The sequence below is a fragment of the Malaclemys terrapin genome, chromosome 3, assembly GCF_027887155.1.
Source record: "Malaclemys terrapin pileata isolate rMalTer1 chromosome 3, rMalTer1.hap1, whole genome shotgun sequence".
NCBI classification, from domain to species: Eukaryota; Metazoa; Chordata; order Testudines; family Emydidae; genus Malaclemys; species Malaclemys terrapin.
In genome coordinates, this window is record NC_071507.1 from 11,569,081 (window position 1) to 11,594,076 (window position 24,996).

The 24,996-nt window shown below is 38.5% G+C and overlaps 1 protein-coding gene across 2 annotated transcripts; it reads left to right on the forward strand.

Annotated features, from left to right (window-relative positions):
* On the forward strand, positions 1 to 24,996 carry BTBD3 (BTB domain containing 3). 2 transcript variants are annotated; one of them, XM_054022572.1, is made up of 5 exons: positions 1 to 99; positions 14,805 to 15,066; positions 15,604 to 15,694; positions 16,173 to 16,291; positions 20,598 to 24,996. In XM_054022572.1, the coding sequence occupies exons 2-5, from the start codon at positions 14,924 to 14,926 to the stop codon at positions 21,628 to 21,630; spliced, it is 1,386 nt and encodes a 461-aa protein (XP_053878547.1). In that variant the 5' UTR covers positions 1 to 99; positions 14,805 to 14,923; the 3' UTR covers positions 21,631 to 24,996. The 2 variants fall into 2 exon arrangements, with proteins under 2 accessions (XP_053878547.1, XP_053878546.1); XM_054022571.1 differs by lacking the exon at positions 1 to 99 and having other exon boundaries at positions 14,210 to 15,066.

The following is a 24,996-nucleotide window of genomic DNA, read 5'->3' on the forward strand; positions in this document are numbered from 1 at the left end:
GTGTGCACGCCGCAAGAGCGAGCGCCGGGCCGGGCGCGTTCCCGGTGCCGAGGTGCCCTGGCCCCTGCCTGGGACTTGCCGCCCCGCAGAGAGAGCGAGGTCAGTGCAGGGAGCGGGGGCGCGCGGCGACCCTCCCTCCCGCGGGCATCGACGCGGGGGACAAGGACAGCGCCTGGGTGGGGATGCGCCGTGCGTGAGAAGGGGCCGGGAAGGGGTTGAAGAGGCTGAGCTGGGCCCTGGGGAGGGCGAAAGGGGGGGGTTGTTTGTGGGGAGGGGGTTGACTGAGGCCGAGATAGTTGCTGGGGTAGGAAGGACATTTGGAGGAGGTGGGGTTATTTGGGGGGCGCTTCCTTGCTGGGGAAGGGTCTGGGGAGGGTCTGGTTCTGCATTTTTCTCTTCCCGTGCTTGCACCCAGCAATTTCTGTGCTGGGTGAAGTTTTGCCCTGTGTTATGGACTGTGGTTGTGCAGCTTCATTCCTGGATGCTTGGAAAGGACTTCAGAGCCTGCGGGGCGGAAGGTGCTGCCAAAGGGCAAAGTAAAACCTCCCTTTGCAAAGCTCAAAAAACTGGATGTATGGTGTACGTGTTGGTGGTGGGGTTGTCACAACTTGTGCTGGTTGTTTATGAAAACACATCTGAGTTGTGGAAGTTCTCAGATGTCACACAGCGGGGCCTGGGCAAATGAATTCCAGTTTAAAAACAAATAGCTTGTTGCCAATGTCTCTCATAAGAAAAAAAAAATGATTAGGTATAGATTGGGTTACTCCAAAATTAAATGCCTTATTTTTGTAATGTGTTTCAGGAGGTATTTTGGGTCTCTTTAAAAGTGGAAGGAAATGGGAGGGCACAGGAGCTCCCAAAGGAAAATCTGAGGCCTTGTCTACATGAGAAAGTCGTGCCAGTTTTTAAACCACTTTTGCTAAACTGGTACAAACAGCTGAGGGGAAGGGACATTTATTTAAGTTTACTAAATTGAAATAAAAGTGCATGGGCTTGCCCCAGTTTAATTAAATGGGTTTAAAACTTGCGTCTAGCTAAACCTGTGCAACTTTTTAGGCAAGAATTCAGATGGGTGTTGTCACACTACTGTATGAATGAACCAAGAAATAAATGGCTTTAACTTGCTCATCACTCTGCAATAAAATCACAAGTGGGAGTAATATAAATTTGTGTCCTGATCCTGCAAACACATAAGTAACTTTGCTCAGCAGGGTAGTCCTTTTGAAGATAAATTCAGGAGAGTAAAGTTACTCCTGCACAAAAGTGTTTGTAAGGATAGACCCTTGATTTGGAAAATAAATATTATATTATTTGTTAAGTTTCCAAAATGGTGATGTAACTTAAAATACTATTTGACCCGGGACCGTGTTCCTTTTAAAAGAAAAATACAGAGAAGGCAACTGGTGCATCTAAGGCAAGCCAAGGTACTGATCTACAAGTCTAATAGAAAAGTTAATTTTAGAGTAATTTTTCATGTTGTTTGTAGTAAGTGATTTGAATCCTGTTTATCTTAAAGACCACTTTTCTTCATATGTTCTGCTACCCCAGAAGTTGTGGTCAGCCAAGAGTCCTTAGATGTGTGTGTCTGGGGGCTGGGCGTTGTTAGTAATTTGAGGGCCAGTAACTTTGGAATTTGCTTCTTCCCATCCCTTTTCGTGAAACAGAGTTCAAAGTTGTTGATCTTCACAACAGGCTATTTTCTGAGTGGGGATGAGTTGAACAAATGAAGATCTGTTTTTCTGTAATGATGAAGTGTTTGAATTGATATTACACCTCTACCCTGATATAACGCAACCCGATATAACATGAATTCAGATATAACACGGTAATGCAGCGCTCCGGGGGGGGTGGGGGGAGGGCTGCGCACTCCAGCGGATCAAAGCAAGTTCGATATAATGCGGTTTCACCTATAACATGGTAAGATTTTTTGGCTCCCGAGGACAGCGTTATATCGGGGTAGAGATGTATATTGATATTTAAGTGTGTTTAAATATTAATTATTAATGTGTCTAAATCAAAATAAGAAATATTGTCTATGTATATGGAGGTATTCTGTCTGAGTGACACTAGCGGAGCCGTTTTGCTCTGTTAATAGTCTTACCATACCTTATTACCAGTTGTGTAGTCTCAAACATTAACATTTAGGACTTTGTAGAGAGAGGTGGTATTGGTGGGCTAACTGTATATAATGCTATATGTGTCCTTACTTCATCTTTTTTTAATCTGAGACTCATAGACTCAAGGTGTGTGGGTGGTGGGTGAAGCTTCTCCTTAGAGAGGCTCTGTCTCAGCCTGCCTCTTCTGGCTGACAGTCTTTTAACCCTCCCCTCCTCTCCCCCCCCCCCCCCCCGCTGTCCAGAGATCAGAAAAGCGTTCCTACTGCGGTCATGGAGCGAGAGCTTCTCCAGCCCTGGGGCCATGGCAGGGGGAGATTTTTCAGAGGCCCCAAATCCACCATTGCCCCCCCCCGGCGGCACAAGGTTTGGGGAAGCTTAACCTCCCCTGGCCTCCATTACGCACCACCTGTGTCAAGGTAGTTGTTTTAAGTAGACAAGAACTAGTCCTACTATTTTCTATAAAGAGTGGTGTGTTCTGTCTTGAAACATGACATCTCTGGTTTAATTATAGAAATGAATTCTCCAAATGAATTCTTTAGTTTTGAAACTATTAACTTTATTCATTCAATGTCACAGTGTTTGGGAAAGATGAGCGATAGACGACTTTGGAGGTTGAAGTCCTCTGTTTAGCCTCTGCAGTACAGAACAGCCAAATGCACTTTACGTTTTCTCATGTTTCTCCTCCAAAATGCCTCCACTCTGACTTGCAGGAAACACCTTCAGAAGTGAGTGTAATTCTGACTCTTCAGCTTGTTTGCTGAGGCTGACAGCAGAGATACCAATTATGATGGTGATTTTTATCGTGTGGACACTTGCCTATTAAAACCTGCATACAACCAACTTTTCCTATAGCTCACCAAATAGCTATTGATGATGTTGACATGGAATTACTGCTCACCTAGGTTGAATTAAAGATGGAGATCTAGTGGTGACAGGCTCATATTCTGTTCTTATGAGAAATCGAGTTGTTTCTGTTTTGTGAACCTGTGTAAAAATATAATACTGGTTCTGTAGCAAGGGGATGTGTTCAGGACAAAACCTAGTTTTCTGTGGTAGATCAAAATAACCCCCCCCAATACCCCCCCCAACACCCCCCCCAACAAACATACATATTATTTCAGAGTAGCAGCCGTGTTAGTCTGTATCCGCAAAAAGAACAGGAGTACTTGTGGCACCTTAGAGACTAACACATTTATTAGAGCATAAGCTTTCGTGGGCTACTGCCCACTTCTTCGGATGCATATAGATGTTCCACTCTATATGCATCCGAAGAAGTGGGCAGTAGCCCACGAAAGTTTATGCTCTAATAAATGTGTTAGTCTCTAAGGTGCCACAAGTACTCCTGTTCTTTATACATATTATTATTTGTATTACAGAAGCATCTAGAGCAGAGGTCGGCAACCTTTCAGAAGTGGTGTGCCGAGTCTTCATTTATTCACTCTGATTTAAGGTTTCGCGTGACAGTAAAACATTTTAACGTTTTTAGAAGGTCGCTTTCTATAAGTCTATATATTATATAACTAAACTACTGTTGTATGTAAAGTAAATAAGGTTTTAAAAATGTTTAAGAAACTTCATTTAAAATTAAATTAAAATGCAGAGCCCGCCCCCGCCCCCCGGACCAGTGGCCAGGACCCGGGCAGTCTGAATGCCATTGAAAATCAGTTCGTGTGCCACCTTTGGCACCTGTGCCATAGTTGCCTACCCCTGATCTAGAGGCTCCAACTGGCACTGAAGCCCTATTATGGCAGGCATTGAATAAATACATAGTAAGAGACAATTTGTGCCCCTAAAAGTGTAAAGATGAAAGAACAAAATATTATTATCCTCACTTTACAGATGAGGAACAGAAGTACAAAGAGATTAAGGGACTTGCCCGTGGTCACTGAAAAAGTCCATGGCAAAGCCCAGAATTGAACCCAGATATGAATCCCCCAATCCAATACCTTAACCACAAAACCATCCTATTGTAAATGTGAGGAGAAAAGTTTAGGCAAATGTACACCTGGCGCCAGTCTTTTCAAACTCTGTATTTTGGGCCTGTCTTCCTTTCTTCACCCTCCACTTGCTGGAACTCTGTAGCCTAGGGAAATTATTATAAAAGAAGAAGAAAGGAGTCTGGTGTTCTTGCTAGCCAATAAGCTATCGATATTTTTTTAAAACTGGGGGTGGGGGGTGCTACTGACCCATGAATGGTCTGTATGGGATACTTCACATTCTGAAGGATACCTCTACCTCAGTGCATGATAGAATTGCCCTTCAAATCAGAAGAGTTTTTAATTACTTACTGAGCACATCCTCCAATTACAGAGCACTCATGCAGTCACAAAATGCCCTGGCAAACATTTTGCAGTTGCTACTGAGGTGAAGCAGCCTACACAGCTGCATAACTCAGGAGGCTTGCAGGTCAGAACATTCAATGGACCAATATTCAGTCAATATTTCAGTCAACTGGTGAAAAAAAAGTCTGAGTAATTTTGTTTGAAAACATTACATTCTCTAAGACGGCAGTTTTGTGCCTTCAGCTCTGACCCAATGACTTTTTCTTCAAGGGTATGAAAACCAAGCAAGTTTTCAGTCCACTGGGCCATCTGCTTTTCTCTGTCTAGTAGCCATGAATCTCTTATCTTTGGGTTTGTAATGTTTTCAGGGGCAGGACCCCTTTTTAAATCTTTCCTCTGTGGGCTGAATACCAGTTAACCAGTGACTCACCTAGCCCACATGATAGTATGTTGGAGGATGCACAGAGTCTATTCTGCAGCATCAGAGTGGAGTTGTAGGCAGCCACATATTATTCATAACAAATGTATAAGGTGCCTATCATTGTGGTGTCTGTTTTGTGTACATAATTAAATACACAGTAATAAATAATGCCACATTAGGCATTTCACAATTGTTACTGAAGTAACTCTTTGCAATTGTAGAACTAACAGCGCAAGCACAAAGACCAATAGATTTCAGTGTCAAGTTGATTTCAGTGGACCTGAGACCATTTAAGCCAGTGAATCTTTAGTACAGCGTACAACACTTCTGTAAAATCCTCTGTATATAATGCAATTCAAGGATTTAGAATAGCTATAAAATCACTGCCACTATCAATCACTTAAAAAAAAAAAAGTGTGTTACTATCATTAGGGTTGTAGTAAAATTGCTCCATTCACTTACGTGTGCTAAAAAAGTATACCCAGGCACAAAATATACATTTCATGTTTAGTACTACTTGTTTTGTCTTACACTTGCTGGCCTGTCAGACGAAGTTGTACTTGAGGAAAGTATTTCACAATTTAAATAAAGATTTTTCATACTAGATAAAACTTTCTAATATTTCAAGCGAACACAGAAATCCATTCACCTCACATGGTCTCTTAAAATAGCTTAACAGCTCATGTTTGATTTAGTTGTTTAAACAAGGATTTGTTCCTTCCTAGCTCATCATTATTTCCATTTCTGTCTCATTATGAAGTCAAAGTCCATGGAATTTCCAGAGGTCTCTGAGGCAGAGTTACCACGGAGGGGAAATTAAACCTGCATTTAGGTAATCATTGCTGGACAACTACCCCTAAAATGGTTTTAAAAAAAAAATCTTTAGTTGGAAACAGTGTATTCAGAAAACTAATTATATTGTTTATCTTGAAAATTCATTAAAATGAAGCACATGCCGTTAAATTGTGAGAAGGAGGGAAAAGTATTGAAATAAAAATACTGGAGCGTGACTGATCTATTAGGCAAAATGTGACTGAAATGTTTAGAACATGGGAAAATAAATGTAACTTTCTAAAATAGTAGTTTCAAAGGGAAATACCGCTTATTTTCATCTCACCTTTGGAACTCCCATTTTGAACTTCAATTAGCAAAAAATCCACATAACATAAAGCTCTTGAGGCAAGCTTTTAAAATTATGAACAGGTAATAGGATACAAAGCCTTTCACCTGTATGCCCAAGATTAATTCAGCTCAGTGTGTTATGGCCAAGGGCCATTTAAATTTAGGTTTCTAATGACTGGAATGTTTCAGATCCAGCTCAGGTTGGCAGTGATCAGAAATTATCACCGCAGATGAAAAGCGTATATAGTATTCTATATATATATATTTACAATATCACCAGTTGAGCATTTATGTACCCTGAACTTCACTTGTGTGAAAAGTGAGGGTCAGTAAAACAAAACAAAAAACTTCCATCACACTTTGAGTGCAACCGTTGTGAACTGACTGTTATGCCCATGAAGCAACATGCTCTTTTTTTCTCTGATTGGATTAATGTTTGCTTTCCTTTCTGTCCTTTTAAAATTCATCGAAAATAACAGACGGTGCCAATTTTTTCTGTTTTTAAACTCATTTAGAATGTCTTTCACTGAATGCTGCCAGGTATAATCTCCCACTATAAACACAAGTCTGCCAAGTTACTGATTTGATTTAGATTTTTAAACTGCACTTTTTATTTGTAGTAATGTTCAGGGAATTGTAGTTTAAAACAAAATTAACATTATCTCGTTTACCCATGATGGAACAATTACATTTACATTACAATACCTAACACAGGACTTTTTTGAAGGTTCCCTTTATGTTTTTCTTTACCAATTGTAAGGGCTGCCAAACTGACAGTCCAGGGAGTTGATGTCTTCCATTCACAGAACAGGTACAATGCGGGCAATGGTAATGTGAGCTTCCTTAATCTACTCTGCCAGTGTGCCTTAGCTCAGCTAAAAACTACAGATCTGTCTACATGCAAACATTGCAATACTTTAGCTATATCAGTATAGTTAAAGCAGAACAATCTCCTGGACACCATTATGTTGATATAAAGCTGCCTTATAGGTGTGTAGCTATTCCCATAGGGAAGGGATAAGCTACATCAGCATAAGGCACCTTTGTTTGGAATTATATACCTGTAACTATTTTGTTAAAAAAATCATACCCCTAACTGAAATAGCTAAATCAATATAAAACTGTGTTGACGACCCCTATCTTTAAGATAAGAAGGGAAGTTCAGTCTGCATAGAGATTCAGTACTCAGCCTCTCCACTGAGACTCTAGAAAGAGTGCTAATGTTAATGGTGGCATTACTGAAGTAGGCTGTGATCACTAGCTCCTTTCTTACAGGGCACTGAACAATCATTAAATGCTAATGACTTTTGATTACTACTGACCTCTGTCAATTTAGAATTGGTGACCTAGAGATGAAAAGCTCTGTATCTCATTACCAATTTCCTGAGCCATCCAGTCTCTCTTTTATACATCATTTTTGTAAGAGGCAGTATAGAATTAAAGTTGATCTGTTTCTCACTTACTGCAAAAAGGGTTGAATGCTGTCGGGTCTGATTTTAGAAACAAAAATGACAATCACTAAGGAAGAGAACTTACTTTTTGACCCAACAGATTTGGTGGAGGAAAATTACAATTTTTCAAGGTACTATGCAAAATTTGAGGTTAAATGAGACCAAAATCTTAACACTACAGTGACTGAGGGGGCTGGGGATGCATAAATAGGAATTAGTAATTTCCATATTGGGCAAAAAAAAATATTTTAAATTATTGTATCTCTTTTTATGGCTTCTATAGGCCTTGAAGTAAATTTTCATCATGAGGTTGTTTAGTTGCAGATTTACTCATCCAAGAATTTATGTCTAAGATTAACTGTAGTCTTTAGTCATTCTCATTTTTGCTTGGATCCATTAATAAAAAAATTAGTGCTTATAGATTAAATTCTAAATACTTGAATTTGGGATATTCCTTACCTATATTCACCAGGCTGACTGGCAGTAGATGATATGTATCAGCACACTGGTAGCGATAAAACTTTTAATGCTATTCCATGCCATTTACAACATGCAGATGGAACAACATGTTTGTGGGCTAATTAGTCTTAACAATAATTTCAACTTGGAGGGCTGCGTCCCTGTAGCACGTGACATCAGAAACGTTGCTCATTATAGCTATGGTCCAGACAGACTACATTCATGCAGCAAATTCTATTAAAATAAGCATCCAAGACTTGCTTTGTAGATTCAGTGTGGGTAGGTAGTCATCTTTTTGGTCTGATTCGAAGCATAATACTTAAAATGGATCCATAGCTCTTAATTTAATGGTAAAACAATTGCTCCACTGTGTACTGTCAGCTAAAAAAAAAGGGGGGGGGGGGCTATGTCACATTCTGGGCTCGATTATGCAGCCACTGAATAGGAGTAACTCCCAGTGAAGTCAACAGTAGTTGCACAATCCAGCCCTCCATTTGTAATGGTCTTCTTTAATATGTACAGAAGGGCTTTGAAAATGTAGGCGACTACTAGCTAGAGAACTTTAAACCTGCTAGCCAGCAGCTAATATAGAAAACATCAGGAGGAGGTGCATCACAATGACTGCTCCTCCACCTGGGTGTTAGCATCCCTACCAGATTCATCATGTCCCGTGAACCTACTGGGGGCTCCTATCAGCCTCTGACTAGTAGGTATGTGATTAAACTGATAAACCCACATGCCACCCATTTTTTCACCTTAACTTGCATCACATTTAAAATCCGATTGAAATCAAACCTGAAGAAAGATACTTAAAATATCCTGTCATTATAGAAATTGATGCTATTCCCTCATTTTAAATATTGTGTTCTGTTTTGGTCACTCCATCTCAAAAAGGATATCTGAGAGAGGATCCAGCAAAGGGTGGTGAAAAATATTAGAGGCTTGGGAAAAATTTTGTATGAGGATAGATTAAAAATATTAACCCTGGTTTAGTGAGGAGACCTGTAAGAGGTGGCATGCAGAGATATATCACATACCCTCTCTGTACAAGTACAAGAGGACAAAAAATGGGGAAAATCCAGGACCACTCATTTAAAACTGATAATTTTTAGCACAACTTTGTATTACACTGAGCAGTGAGTTCAACAGGTTACTATTGAAAAAAAGATCTTAGGAGATTCAGAGAAGATATCTTCTGCAATTAGACTAGCTAGGATAACATTTATGAGGGGATATCAGTTCTCATACTTGAGGACATAAGACAACTGCTAACTAGAGTTAGGAAGGATTTTTCCCAGTAGACATGTTATTAGTATGGCCACCGTAAGATGAACTACTGCACTAGATGGACCATTGAGCTGGTCTGAAATTGCCACTCTTTCCTATGCTACTTTACCTTTCCCCCAACTTTTCGACTGTTTTAAGATAGGAATGGTCGCTGCTATTTTACTCCAAATTCCTGGCTGGTGTCAGAGGTCTTGACTACTGTTCCTGTAGCCTCTCTTTCTGGAGGGTCCTTTGTGAATACAACTTCAGAGTCAATTCTCCAGTGCAACACCAGATTGAAATTGTGTGATTCTGGTCAGTTTCCATGCTGCCATTCAGAACTGTGGAATTGGAAAATTTTTGACAATTTCAGTGGGTTGCTTCTTGGGGGAAATCAAGCATCTCTCTCTTCAGATTCAGAAAGATGACACTGCAGAAGGTATCTTCAAATGTGATCTTCACAATAAAAAGGGTGGGAAAGGTAATTGGGTACATGATTCAGGAGCCTATAGTCTGGTCTACACTTAAAAATGAGGTCAACCTAGGTACATCATTCAGGACTGTGAAAAATGTTGTGCCCTGAGCACCATAGTTAGGTCAACATAAATATGCAGCTAGGTGGATAGAAGAGTTCTTCTGTTGACCTAACTACCGCCTCTGGGAGAGGTGAGTTAACTGCATCCATGGAAAAACCCTTCCGTCAATGTAAGAAGTGTCTTCACTACAGTGACACAGCTGCAGCACCATAACTGTGCTGCTGTAGAGGCTGTAGTATAGACAAAATCAATGGATTCTAGGATCCTACACCACTTACGTACTTTGGCAAATTTTACACATTGTTTTAAAATCAAAGCTTAAATTCAGCAGATATTCGTATGAAAAGTAGCAGTGGACAGATTTTGTTAAGCACTGATGTTGAGTAGTCATTCATGGTGTATATCGAGACTTACCTTTTAATGTGGGTATGCTCTCTATGAAGGGAAATGTAGAATTTGAACAAATAATTTTAATAATGCATAGCAATAATTACTTCACCAAATGAGGCGATACTTTACAAAAGAGAAGTATGAATTTTCTCACTACTCACGTAGAATTATCTTCCCGTGAACAAGATCTTGTGGTGATAGAGAACTGAGAAATCTGATGAAATATTGTTGTTATTTCTGATTCAGGGTCTTGCTCATTAAAACAGAGATAAAACTACAGCCTAATAAGAGAGGGTGATTTAGAAATCTTAGTTATCACTGCTACCATGGCATGACAGATTTTTGGGAAAAATGCCATCTGTCCCTGAAAATAATTTTTTAATAGCATGTATAGACTTTTGAATGATGTAATTCAAACATAGTTAAACCAACATAGTTAAAGTTGTATTAACATTTGTAGTGTAGTATGCCCCTCTGGCATCCTTCATAATAATCACAAGGCACTTTATAATCTTAAAAAGCTAATTAAAAAAAGCATTGCACATATATTACTTAAATTTGAATTTAAAATAGACTTTAGTTTTTTGACTTGTGACCAGAAGCTGATTTCCATAGGCTTATAACTCTCCTTTAACAGTTTGTAAGGCAATTGTGTAATGCACAATATCTCCGTCTTGAAACATTTTCTTCCTTATTTCTAACAGCTGATGTTTTGGACTTTGCCTACCTGTGCTTGAAGAATTAAGTGTGAATTTCCTACATATTTTAACTTTAAAATTTTTTCTAGTTATAATACTTTGCTCTCGAAACAAAGATAAATCTGTTTTTAGAACAAATGGTTTCTTTTTTTTATTGTATTTGTATAATACAGAAATGTTCCGCCCTGCTAATATAAAATAGGGAATTAATGAAGAAAGAAAAGCTATAGAACATTAGAAAACCATCTTAGATGCCGCAGAGAAGAGTGTGGAAGATAATCAGTTTGTTTGCTTGATGTTGTCACCAGAGGCAGACTTCTTGATTTGTTGTGATGATCTCGACTAGTCTTTCAATAGTGAGCAGTTCAGGGATAACTTGTATTTTTAATTATGGTAAAATACCAAATTGTGAGGTTACTAACATGTATGTGGACTAGAAAAGTACAAATATGCAGAAGGACATGGATTAAAACAGCCCCAGAAGCAGGAAAGAACAGTCAGTGTTATACAGAATGATAATTATGTTTACCTTAGTAATTTGTGCACAGATTGTATTTCTGTACTTGGACAGACTGGAATTGTTCTGTTCCACTGGCTTTGGAAGCCAATGTTTGCAAATCCCAAAATGAAATCTTTTAGTTTTTCCTGTTCCTAGATCACGTACCCTCATTCATAACTTGGCTATAGTTTCCTATCTCACACAGGAGTGACCATCATGTGACTTTTATATACTTAAGGAAATAAGACTGGTTTTATGGCAGCTGGAAAAACAAAGAAATGTCATAGGTCCATAATCTATCATAGTTCTTGGTCTCTATTGTACCATCTTTTGCTGCACGGCAGGAAAGTAGTCAAAGTAGTTTTATTTAGGCATATTGTCTATATATTGTGATAAGGCTTTCTACTATTATCCAGATATTATCTTCTTGTTAAATAGGGTTTTGCCTGATTTTTTTTTTAAATTTATTTAGACTGAATATACATCAGCTCTTTCTTCTTCCTCTTTTCCCAAGAAAGTGTGGCGGAGGACTGTATCTAGACTTATTATACATGCATTATATTTTCCAGAAGTTTGAAGTATGGTTGACTCCAGCCAGTTTGCGTTTAATGTTTCTTTTTCCAGGACTGAGTTAATCAGATCTGCCTGTTCTATTCTTCTTAAGAAATGCATGAACAATTACAAGAGAGGGCCACTCAAAATCTACTGGAAATAATTCTGGGCATAACTTCTGGATTACTTTTGGCAAATTATTTGGGGAAAAACACACATGAAAATCCTAATTTTAGTTTATTTGAATAGTTGTTTTATAAAATGGACTTTTTCACACCTAATCTCCTCTGTAGATCTTCTGACTTCCCACGCATGTTATGTTCTCTTCCCCTTTCTGCCAGACTGATACATTGAAGACCAGATATTTGCAATATTTGCTAGAACATTCATTTAGTTGTATCTGTAAAAGCTTGAAACCTTATTCCTGTGAAATGTCTTTCCCACGGAGACTTAGGAAGAAAATGTTGCACATCCAGAAGGTTATCTTCATAACCATTTCTTTAAAAAACAAAAAAAACCCTCAAATTTTGCAAAAAGATGACTACCCCTTATCCCATGTTATAAATTCCCTAAATCTGGTTTATAGTGAGAAATTTCTGCAGAGTGTATTTTTTTCCATTGACGACGAACATGACCTAGACTATCAACTTCCCCCCACAAATCTTTCTATTGACAATCTTCCATCTGTGACAGACTATAACCATATTGCTAGGCTATAGCTGTCATTTGAGGTTGCGTAACCTGTTTCTCAATGTTTGTACAGTGCTTTTAAGATGCAAGACACTATGTAAGTGTGAAGTAGTAGTGTTATCCTACTGAAGAGAGCAAAGGCTTAGCATCTGTGATGTCTTCCATGAGTTTGCTACATATCTGTCCATTTTGCTAGGATGCAATGCTGTTGTTGGACTACGGCAAACACCGAGCCAGTCTATTAATGCAGCGTATACTCTTTTGGAGAAGAGAGTGGGACAAGGAGAACGTACAGTCTATGAACAACCTGCAGCCTTCCTCCGCAGCATGGGGCAGGGATCACTAGCAGGAGAGTCTCTGCCAATTGAAGTCACTAAAACACAGGATTGGGGACTTCAACAGCAGAGTCAAGGGAAGGGGTAGGGACGGTTTTGTGGCCTGCAGCATGCAGGGGGTCAGACCAGATGATCATAATGGTCCCTTCTGACCTTAAAGTCTATGAGTCTATGAGCTAGTTCTTTTAGTTAAATGGGAATTAAAGACACCTTGAACATGTTTGTTATAGAGCCATGGTGATGACTCCAAGAAGTGGGGTTGTAACCAGGTTTCATTAAATACCTGGAGTGAAAATCTGGGCCCCATTGAAACCCAATGGCAAAACTTCCATTGACTACAATGGGGCCAAGATCTCCCTTCCTATTTTTTGGCTCCCTCTTCCACAGCTGTCTTGAGAAACTGGTTTGGTTTGGCTTAAAAATCATTAGATTTAATTTTTCTAAAAAACTTGAAGAAAATTGTGAAATTGTCTGAGTAGTGGATCATTTACAAGATAAATAGCTTAATGTGATATTTTGGGGTCCTTCTGTTGAGGGGGGAGGGGGAACAATTTAGGCATGTCTGTTAACTTTTATGATGCTCAGCTCAACACTAACGCCGCCCAACTGCACATTTAAATTGTTGAGCAAGTCAGTGGCTGAAAAGTACAATTCTAAAACTGGTTGGCTTAGTTATCTAATTCTCCTGTTATTTCAGAATGTGTTTATTAATGAAATCTGCATTTATTCATATCTAAAACTATGATTTTGACAGATTCCTTAGATAAGACAAAGTTTTTTCATCTAAAGCTTTGAAACATTGATTAAATGTATGGACACTGTTTGAATCTGATTTGCACATCTAGAAGTTTTCTTCTGATGCAGTGCAACTGTGTCTGGTGTAACTTGGCTTAATTAGTACTGCTCAGTGATTTGGGACTGGTATCAAAGACTCTTATTTTAGCAAAAACATAGTTAAAGCTAAAGCTGTGACCTCCTCTCTGTTCATGGTGGACCAAAGTATACGTTGCACCAAAAGGCATTGTTTAACTTCATCTTTCTCTTTTATGCTGCAAATCAATTTGCTTTAATTTAGTTCTGATATTAATATCCTTCTCTGATTAACCATTATATTTTTATAATAATGGGTTGGGAGAATTCAACAGAAATACATAGTAGAGCTACATGGAATATTCACTACTTCAGAAAGTGTGTCTCTAATAGAAATATTTAAATACAAAGCTATTAATCTTTTTACTTAATGTGGGGCTCTTCTTATAATTGTGAAAATCTGAGTACCATCAAGGACTACTAAAATATAAAAGATACATAGAAATTTATACATTCCTGTCTAGTCCTGCCCTGATGTAACTCTGCAATTTCCTTTATTACATAGACTACACATTAAATGCTTTCCCTTTAATATTAGAGCTATGCACATTACAATAGGTGTCACTGTGCTGCTGGGTCCAATCGTTATCAGTGACTTCAGCTATTGGCTCAGAACACTGGCTGTCTGACTCCATCTGCAGGGCTGTAATACCTACTCTGTTCAGATCCATTCAACACACAAGTTCAGCCAGCTGAACAGCCTAGCAGTGCTACGGCACATCTTGCTAGCCTAATTCAACAAGCCAGTGCGATAGCTAGATGCATACTCTCTTTGCACAGTGTAGCACTTTGAGGTGATTCAGTTTCAGGAAATCTGGAAAAGAGCTTGCAAGTAAATAAAACTGGGAGTCACGATGGAGATGTATTTAACAAATCAAATACTGGATCAAACTTAAAGCCAGTTTCTTATTCAGTACCCTGAAAAGGTCACCTTGTCTTGCTGGAAAAGAAGCAAAATCTCAGCTTTGCTGCTTTTTATTTAACAGCTTGGCTCCCACTTACATTTTCTTCATGTTCTTACCTAGTTAGGCTATCTAGCTATACAAACAAGGATACTCATGGTAGATGACAAGGGAAAGAACATGAAATGTCTCACCTTCTTCTTGATGCTTCCAGAGACAGTCAAGAACAGGTCCAAGAAAAGCTCTAAGAAAGGAAACAGTAGCAGCAGCAGCAGCAAGTTGCCTCCAGTTTGCTATGAAATCATTACCTTGAAGACCAAAAAGAAGAAGAAGATGGCTGCTGATATTTTTCCCAGAAAGAAACCAGCCAACACTAATACAACTGCTGTCCAGCAATACCACCAACAAAACCTCAACAACAACAACACTATCCCTGCCCCCAATTGGCAAGGGCTTTATCCCACCATCCGAGAGAGGTAAGTTCAAGAGAATTTATTTTTGATGTTTAAATGAAGTGTTGAATTGTAGCAAAACAGGTTTGCAATGTTAAATTTAGTTTCTCATTTATACACATTGAATAAAACATGCTACTCCTTTTCCCCAAGCAAGTATTTGGTAATGGAAAATTTTTAGTATCTCTTTCCGGACAGTGCAGCTGTTTTCCTGAAGTAGTACAAATGTTGTTGTAAGCTGCAGTACTTTAAACTGATAGGTATTTGCATGCAGACTTACGTGTTTGTTGTTTTAGTAATACATGTTCTTGATCTTCATTTTCACTTTTTGAAAAGTTTTCACAAAGTTTTTCTTGGATCTGTTTTCCTTAGTATATTTGTGTGTGATCATGCGCAAAGTGGTCAGAAATTGTGTGACCTGTTTTTTTGTTTGTTCTTTTGTTCTTTAGCTGGTTTGTTACTGAAATGCTACTTTAAGTTGTTAAAAAGTTTAATCTCATGGGTCTGGGGTGAGAATCGGATGCCAGATTACATAAATTAACACATTGCCTCTGTCTGTAGAAATGCAGTGATGTTCAACAATGACTTGATGGCAGATGTTCATTTTGTGGTTGGGCCACCAGGTGGGACCCAGCGGTTGCCAGGACACAAAGTAAGCAACAGCTGCATTATCAGTTCAGATGTGGGAATAGCAACAGTAACTTCAATTGTAACATCGTGACTTACTGTGGGAGACTCAAATTCTTTGTGACAGACATAAATTTTGAAATGGCTTTGTCCAGTGAAATACTTTACTTTTCTTTGTATTTCCCATTAAACATTGTGTTGTGATAAAAGAGGCTTTATGTAAAATTGGGAAGACTGTTTTTTGTCCCTTTTTATGGTTGGTGGTATGAAGATTTTCTAGAAATTCACTTGTTTCTTTGAAGATAAAACATATAATTGTACGAGGTAAATGGTAGGAAAACGTGTAATTTTGTTAGTAAGTTTGCCTTCGTTCTCACATAATAGTATCTAATTTCTATGCTCATGAAGCTAGTATACTCATAGTGGTAGTGGCTGTACCTCATTGTTTTTATTGGCAGTGCCTTCAGTTTCTAGCATGAAATAAGATTTCCCTTTCTCAACAGTACGTCTTAGCTGTCGGCAGCTCTGTATTCCATGCAATGTTTTACGGAGAGCTTGCTGAGGACAAAGATGAAATTCGTATACCAGATGTTGAGCCTGCCGCTTTTCTCGCTATGCTGAAGTAAGCATCATTCTTCTGGAAATGTATTTGTTTATGCCGTATATGCACAGCAATACTGTCACAGTTCAAATATTGGATATCCGTCTAAACAGAGGCATAAAACTAGAAATGAAGTAATAGTTCAAAAATAGGCCTTCCGCTATATATTCATTGTTTAAAACTTATTTTCACTGAACTTCTCTCTCACCCTCTATTTCTAGACGCGGAAACGTTAGGCTAATGTAGGCAGTTGTTATAAATAATGACTGACAGGAGATCTTTGAGCACATTGTAATGCCTATTGATTTGATTTGTCACTACACTTGCTACACAAAAGAAGGGAGTTACTAAAAAGAATTGTCAGCTCTAACAAAAAAACCTATTTTACTTTGAAAGTATAGTGAAAAGGAAAAAAATTGGAATTTCTGGGTTCATACACTGACATTGTGCTCTAGCTCCTTTGTATGCTTACTGTACAGAGTTCTTGTCTGTTCAAAACACCCCCGAGTTACTGAATGCAGCCACTGAAAAGTAAAACCTTTCTTTATTTTATTTAGTATTGGGCATTTGGAAAGTATTAAAAATAAAAGGGCTGTTTAAATGAACTTATTCCCCTCCCTGTATATCTGGTTTCTTTCTGCCAACCTGATTCGGAACTAGGTTGCTTTTTCGCTGGATGAAGAGGATGTAATGAAATACTAATTGTTCCCCTGCTGAATTATCCTTGGACTGTGACTATAAACTTTGATTTTCAAATGGAAATTATATCATGCAACCTCTATAATTTGGAGTTTTTTCCTCTGGTATTTAACACTGTCATTGGTTACTTCTGGACCTGGTTGTTTCTCATTTTAATTGAGATCAATATTCAGACCCTTTTAATATGCTACTGGTTTTGTTGCATGCAATAGTGAAATTGCTAGTTAACAACCTTATAAATATATTTCATGGGTTGCCTTGATTAGCTTGTGATTGCAAACAATTACTTTGTTACATTTCAATGGCATGGTAGATATAGTGTTCAAAGTTGCATGCAGCTGCAGAGTTTTCAGTTTGTCAGCAGGAACCTCAGAAATATTTGGGATGCATGTTGACAGATGCCTTTCATGAAAATCAAAGGTCACTCAACAATATTAATATGGAATTGAGACAAAGTTATGATATGCCACCACATGTGAATAGATACATTACAGATCTTCATTTTGCACATTGCTATTTAAAACATGTTTTTCATACAGCAAATACTTTGACTTTACAGAGTGAGATGTAGTTAGACTTTCTCTCTGCAAGGGGCGAATATAAGGTACTTTAATTTTTCTTTTCTATTGGGACAACAACTCGTTCTACATAATTTTATTACTGCTACATTAAACTTGCCATTTAAAGAACAAATGGATTTTGAAATCTGCTTGAAGACATTTGTACAGTGGGGCAAACCTGAAAAACGAGAACTTTAATACCAAAATCCAGTGCCTGACGAATTCTCTTGACAATAGTAAATTAGGAAACTTTATCTGAAAAGTGGGGGGACTCAGCCATCAACTTCTTCAGAATCCAAGCTTTCATTTAAAAAAAAAAATCTAGTTATTTTGGTTGTGCAGATTACCTTCCAAATGAGAACTTGGTGCAGTGCTATTTCCCTGAATCTGCAGTGCTCTAGTATCTCTACTGATGTTCAAAACGTTCCCAAGAAGCAGCATGAGACTGAAGGCCCAAAACACTCAGGCTACAAGAAGAAGAGAGGAGAAGAGAATTTGCACCCATCCCTGCAAACAGGAATGAGAGGAGCATTTAGTTGAACCCCCTTTTCGCCAGGTCCCCTTTTCAACAATCAAGAGGAATACAGTGCAATCTTTTGTAAGAAAAGAAAGAGTTGGAAATGCTCATTTTCTTCTAAGCCATGAACTCTTATAGTGTGATATACACTAATCTGTAGTTGGGTATTAGTTGTTAATAGTGTTTAGTTGGTTAATTTTGTAGTGGACACATGGAAGACAAACACCAGTAAACCTATTATTAAATGCAGAAGCTTCAGTAGTATCTGTTATTGGCATGTAGTAATTATGCCCCCAGCAAAATTGATTAGCTGTTCACTATAGCTTTACAAATACAAAACAGTTACATGTTGCTAAATGCATATCCTAGTTGGCACACTCAGTTAGTGTCTTTAACCCTGAAGACCAGGATTCAAATAATAAATTAAAATTAGACTCATGGTCTCATTCTAATCCCAGCCTGTGCGCATCACACATGTACAGCTGTAACATACTTTGCTAAGGAATAGACCAGGACTGAAATATCAGCAGTTGCAGATCAGGATAGAGATGCATTGACAGAATGAGAAATGTGGAATGCTACAGACAGCCTATCTGTGCTATGGCTGTTTTAAACCAGTGATATTACTTCTCCACTTCCACGAATATTAAACTCGCAGTTTTTGTACTGTTTAAATTTAAAACAGATGCCGCCCTACTTTTTTGTATTAACAAGCAGAGAGGGAGAAGAAGTTGGAGGTTGAGGAGGAGAATTATAAAATGGAACAAATTTGGAGAGATGATGGTAGAAAAAACAAGAAAATATGTAGACCCTTAGGGACCCAAACCTGCAATTTATGCTTGCATGAGTAATTCTTACTCCTGCAAGTAGTCTTTAGTTTTTTACTTCAAGAACTAAAGATTCAGTTCTATATTAATATTCATTACTTGCTACGTTTCATTGCATCAGAGTTTATATACTCAACAGAATTTTTCAAGCGTTACTTAGCGTAGCATTTTTAGAGGCACATGACTGTGAAAAATATATCTCATTTTATTTGACCCCAATTTCTCTAGAACTCGTAATTGGTGTTATTCTCTACCCCATTACATGTGGTACATTACTAGTTTTCCATCATTAACTGGAAATCTGCCCAAGCAGGTTGGAGTCTGCCATATCCTAATTCATGAAAACCAAACAACGAAACAAAACTTATACATCTTTACAGTAAAAACAAAAACAGCCATAATGAGATATGGGTTGATACTAATCCAGTAAATTTCATTTTATCATTTATTCTCCTAGGCCTTGTATATCCTGTGAAAATGCATCATTTTAGAAAACCAGTTAACTTAACACATTTTCATTAGCATGAAATGCAATTTTGTCTTTAGTGGCTCAGCTGCAACCAGCAAGCATATTTTTAAACATAACTCCCTTGTTCACTCTAAAGGCAAATTTATGTTTAACATTGTTTCTAACAGAATGCATTTACCCAGAATAGATTGGACCTAATGTGTGAAATATTAAAAACAAGGTGCCTAATTCATTATTTCCCCAACAGTAGTGGACCTCAGGAATTTAATCACGTAAACAGAATTTAGCTGAATCTCTTCTGTTTTGACATGGCAGTGGGTCTTAACAAGTTTTCTTCCCTAGGAAAGTGAGAGAATACATTTTTTCTGGGGAAGCTAGCATGTTGTAGCATCGATAAACATATGAAATCCTTCCCTTTACAATCTGAGGTTAGTTAGTCTAAGAGGTTTCATCAATTGATTGCAAATCTTAGAGCCTATGGCATGATGATGCATGGTATTAGATGTATTTTGACAGTGTTACACTTCTGAGAGCCTAGATTTTAAACCAGTTTGTCTTGGCACCCATGTCTGATGTGAAGTGTTTGTTATTGCTGAAAAACTCACTTTTCTTTTTCTTTGCACATGTGTCTGAATAAAGGTCACCATATAGTTCACCAGAAAAGGAAGTTCAATGTATGTCCACTTGAAATTCATGTCCTAGACAGTATTAACTGTTGTTTTAGCCATATAAACCAACCCTTCTTCAAGAACCTTGATTGACATGAACCCTTTTTGGGGGTGAAAAAAATCTCATTCATCAAGTCATTTATTTGGAATTTTTTCACCCAAGTTTGCTAGGATATGGATACATTAGAGTCACTACCATATTGCAATTGTTGATTGACTGTTTAGAGTGCGTTCTCTACCTCATTATTGAAAGCAACTGTTGTTGAACTTGGAAGAAAATGGGAATGAAGGGGTAGCACTTCATAGTTGTATCAGTTTCTTTGTGTAGCATGTGACCCAAATGAAAGGCCCAATTCATCGTTGGTGTAAGCCCATTGACTTCGATGAGCTTAACCCATGGATGAATTTGGCCTGTAGTTTCTTTATCGTGTAATTTGAAGCAGGATTTGATTTTTCCAGAAAGTATTTCTTAGTTTTAATACTGCATTGCACCATTCGAGTGCTCTGTGCTTCGAGTTTTCAGGTGTTATTGACAGTCAATGTCTTTTTGCTAAAGAGCAGTGTCACATGTGCGTATTTTATTTCAGATACATCTATTGTGATGAAATTGACTTAGCTGCCGATAACGTGCTGGCCACTCTTTATGCTGCCAAGAAGTACATCGTTCCTCATCTTGCCCGAGCATGTGTCAACTTCCTAGAGACGAGCCTAAGTGCAAAGAATGCCTGTGTGCTGCTCTCCCAGAGCTGCTTATTTGAAGAACCTGACCTGACCCAGCGCTGCTGGGAAGTGATTGATGCCCAAGCAGAGCTGGCTTTGAAATCTGAGGGGTTCTGTGATATTGATTTTCAGACGCTTGAAAGCATCCTCCGAAGGGAGACGCTGAATGCCAAAGAAATTGTTGTTTTCGAAGCTGCGCTTAACTGGGCTGAAGTTGAGTGTCAACGGCAAGATTTACCTGTTAGCATAGAAAATAAACGCAAGGTCCTAGGGAAAGCTCTCTACCTGATTCGCATCCCTACCATGGCACTCGACGACTTTGCAAATGGTGCCGCTCAGTCCGGGGTGCTGACTCTCAATGAAACCAACGATATCTTCCTTTGGTATACAGCTGCCAAAAAGCCAGAATTAGAGTTCGTGAGCAATGCCAGAAAAGGCCTTGTCCCCCAGCGTTGCCACCGCTTCCAGTCTTGCGCCTACCGCAGCAACCAGTGGCGTTACAGGGGTAGGTGTGACAGCATCCAGTTTGCTGTTGATAAGAGAGTTTTCATTGCCGGCTTTGGGCTATATGGTTCTAGCTGCGGATCGGCAGAATATAGTGCAAAGATCGAACTTAAACGCCAAGGTGTTATCCTAGGCCAGAACTTGAGCAAGTATTTCTCAGATGGATCTAGCAACACTTTCCCAGTGTGGTTTGAGTACCCAGTGCAGATTGAGCCCGATACCTTTTATACAGCTAGTGTGATACTGGATGGCAACGAACTAAGCTATTTTGGACAAGAAGGAATGACTGAAGTTCAGTGTGGAAAGGTAACTGTTCAATTCCAGTGCTCTTCAGACAGTACTAATGGCACTGGAGTGCAGGGAGGGCAGATTCCAGAACTCATATTCTACGCCTGAGCAAAAATGTTTCCAGAGGAAGAGTTTGACCTGAAGTACCCATCTGGTTCAGACCTACTGATGCTTAGCTTATCTGCAGCTGTGATCAGTACAGAGCATATGTAAGTAAAAGCTGTGGATAGTTACTGCTTGCTGGACTTGTAGCCTCTTTGGTGATGAAATTTAAATGTAACATTCAATTTTAACTGGAAGCTCTTAAGAGCAAGGAAGTTTCTAAAGCTTTGTTTGAGTCAGATATACCTACGCCCATGATTCCCAGCCTGTCTTGTTTGGCGTGCCCCTACTCGCAATGGATCAGCAGATGGACGCCCTCTTTCGTATCTCCAATGGATTGTGCCCCCCAATACACTGGATGCTGCCTCTTTTGGTCCATTTTCTCTTTCTGTCTCAGTTCTTTTTTCCTTCTTGTCTTTTTCTCTCTGCTTCTCATTATTTTTTGCTCTTGTTTTTTGCTCCCCAACTCTGCTCAGAGTCAGGGAAGGGGCTCCACAAGGCTGGTCCGCTTTAGTTCTTACAGCTGAGCCAAGTGTTATGGGGCAGATACGAGAAGCTTGTGTGTGAACGCGCAGCCCCATAGAGGCAAGCCAGTCCCGTATGTAGCCCGCTGTATTGGGTGTGGCTGCAAGAGAAGAGAGGGAGGGTTGGCAGGCAACATTCAAGGAGCCGCACGCTGCTTTATACACAGATGCAGGATCATACTTGCAGCCAGGGTGAGCTGGGCTCACACAGCTTTTCCCACCAGCACCCTCTTGAGCTCCTCTGACTCATTCCCTTAAGACTGGGAAATACTTGTGTACACACAAACTGTGTAGGTGGCTTCGAAGCATTTGCCCATTTAACCAAATGTTGCAATAGTTATACGGAGATGCTTTTAAAATTGCTCTAATTTGGCCCACTACTAAATATCTGGGTGATGATATCTAGCATGAGACAAAGGATAGGTTAATTTCTTTTTCTTTTTCCAAAATAGTCCTAGAACATTTGGAAGGGGGATTTTTTCCCCCTGTAAAAATGAAAATAAACATCACTGCACAATAACGTGTACTAATCCTGAGTTACATATTCCTTCTCTGTAATGTGAGCTTTATTATATTATTGCCAAACACTCTGACTCAGCAGATAATTAAATAGATGATCGCAAGAAAATTCCCAAGAGTGGACTGTGTCTGGCGGTGAGCACCAAGTGTAATACAGTGAGGGGAAACGTATGTCTGATCTCTTGCAATTAGTTTTAATTTAAATGTGAAATGGAGGATTGTGTGGTCCAAAAACTTTTTTTTTTCCCCCCTGAATTACTTTTCAAGCTTTCTATAGTCCTGTCTGTATTTTTGGCAGGAACGGACTACAGATTCATTGCTGTTTAAGAGGGAAGGAAATCAGTATAACTAAAAGATCCAAGTACCATTTAAACTTAATAAAATAAAGTCCACACTTTGGAAAAGAAACTCCTTAATCACTAGATTGTGAAACTTACTTACAAAGAGGACACTACCGAGGTAATTTGTCTCACCTTTATAATATCTCTGAAGTTGTTATGTTTGCTTTCCATATTATAAGCTAAAATAGAGGACCAAATGATTCTTTGGCCAGGCTAAAGACTAATGTGTGTGCTACACTAAATATAATCATCAGTTTTACAATGGAATCGCTTTTCCCGTATGGTTACTTATCAGTTAATGTTTATTACTCCACCTACTCCTTGACTGCTGGAATCTTGGCCTCTGGCCATCTCAAAGTGCCGGTATGTTTCTGCAGTGTCCAAAACATGTTCTGGAGTAATGACAAGTGGATTGGAGTAGGCATCAAAAACTCAAAGGCCCAAAGCCAGTCTCTTGCCTGTCCTGTGGATGATGAAAAGAAGAGTGAGGGGAAGACTGTTCTGCAAGTACCATGTTCTTTATTCACTGTAATGGTTACAATTTTACATATGTGAGCAAATACATTCTTTCTGAAGTATAAAATACCCTCGGAATATATAGAAAATGCTTTTTATAACAGATGTACCTAAACTAGACTGTTAGTGAGATCTGGACAGAATGTTCCCTTGAAAACTGACTATACTTTTTTTTTAAAGCTCCAGTTAATTATATTTAGATCTCTCAGCAACCAAAAATATACACGCAGTATAATTTTATGGATTGGGGAAATATTTATTGAAGAGACAACGAAGGAATGTAAGATTGTCATGGGATAATAGTCAACTACTTGTAGACATTATCTGAGCAGTAGTGAATTTATTTAAAATAAACGTTAAAGCAAAGACTGGCCAAGTTACTGTATATGAAATGGTTGACATAGATATAATGGCTCTGTCTGAATGATTCTTTTATGGGGTAGAGTGACAGAATGCAGCTATTTAACAATGTTACAGCAAGTAACTGATTCGTTTAGAACAGACTTATGTGCCTCACAGTGGGACAAAAAGTGTACTCTACTAGTATGGATAAGCCAGTCTCTGACTGGCTCTAGTTTTTTGGTGTTTTTCTTTTTAATTTATCTACAAATAAAGGCTTAGCATCTATTAAACTGACTGGCTGGAACAGATAGTTATGGGATCAAATTAATGTATAGCTGTGATATGTAGAAAATCAGCTTTTTTTTTTTTTTTTTTACTTGTTATCCCTTGAATATTTTTGACAAAGTAGAATGAAAGCTCTGCTTCTTGCTTAATTCCTCTGAATCTGTTCCAGGTATAAATTAGACTTGTTGCTTATGGTCAAAATATTTAAGCTTGGATCAATAAACTTAGACACCTAAATAAGTGGCTTGATTTTGAGAGGGGCTCGACACCAGCAAGCCCATTGCAGTAAATAGAATCTGCTGTTGCCAAATACTTTTGCACATCAGGCCACTTAATTAGGTCCCTAAATATGGATCTAGATCTGGTCAACTAACTTTAGGCATCCAAGTTTGAAAATGTTAATCTATATTTTGAAAGCACCCAATGTATCATGCTGGAACGTAAACACAACTTCAGCAAAAAGAACATTATGTAGATGGTATTTTATGGCGGTCTTTACTACTTGTATATTGATTTTGCTGGTAGGGGGAACTAAGACAGGGCATTGTAATGTAATATGCTTTAAGCATATCTGAAATAGGATTTAAATGTTCTAATTTCTACATACTTATTGCACTGAACTGTTTTTTAAATTGTTGTGATAAAGTCTGCTAATTTCAGGTCACAGCACCCAGTTATGCTTGACCTTAAGCTTACAGCATTATTTATGAAGGACAGATATATAAATATGAAGTACCTCATGTTGAATGTTATTGTACTGTATCTTTAATGTAACAGTGCAGATCTTGTTAGACACATGAATGTGTATAATCACATTAAACATATGAATAAAACTGGTTCTTATA

Coding starts and splice junctions, on each gene's coding strand:
- BTBD3 (XM_054022571.1), top strand. CDS start 14,747: ATGGTAGATGACAAGGGAAAGAACATGAAATGTCTCACCTTCTTCTTG. Junction 15,067..15,603: donor TATCCCACCATCCGAGAGAG/GTAAGTTCAAGA, acceptor CTCTGTCTGTAG/AAATGCAGTGATGTTCAACA. Junction 16,292..20,597: donor GCTTTTCTCGCTATGCTGAA/GTAAGCATCATT, acceptor ATTTTATTTCAG/ATACATCTATTGTGATGAAA.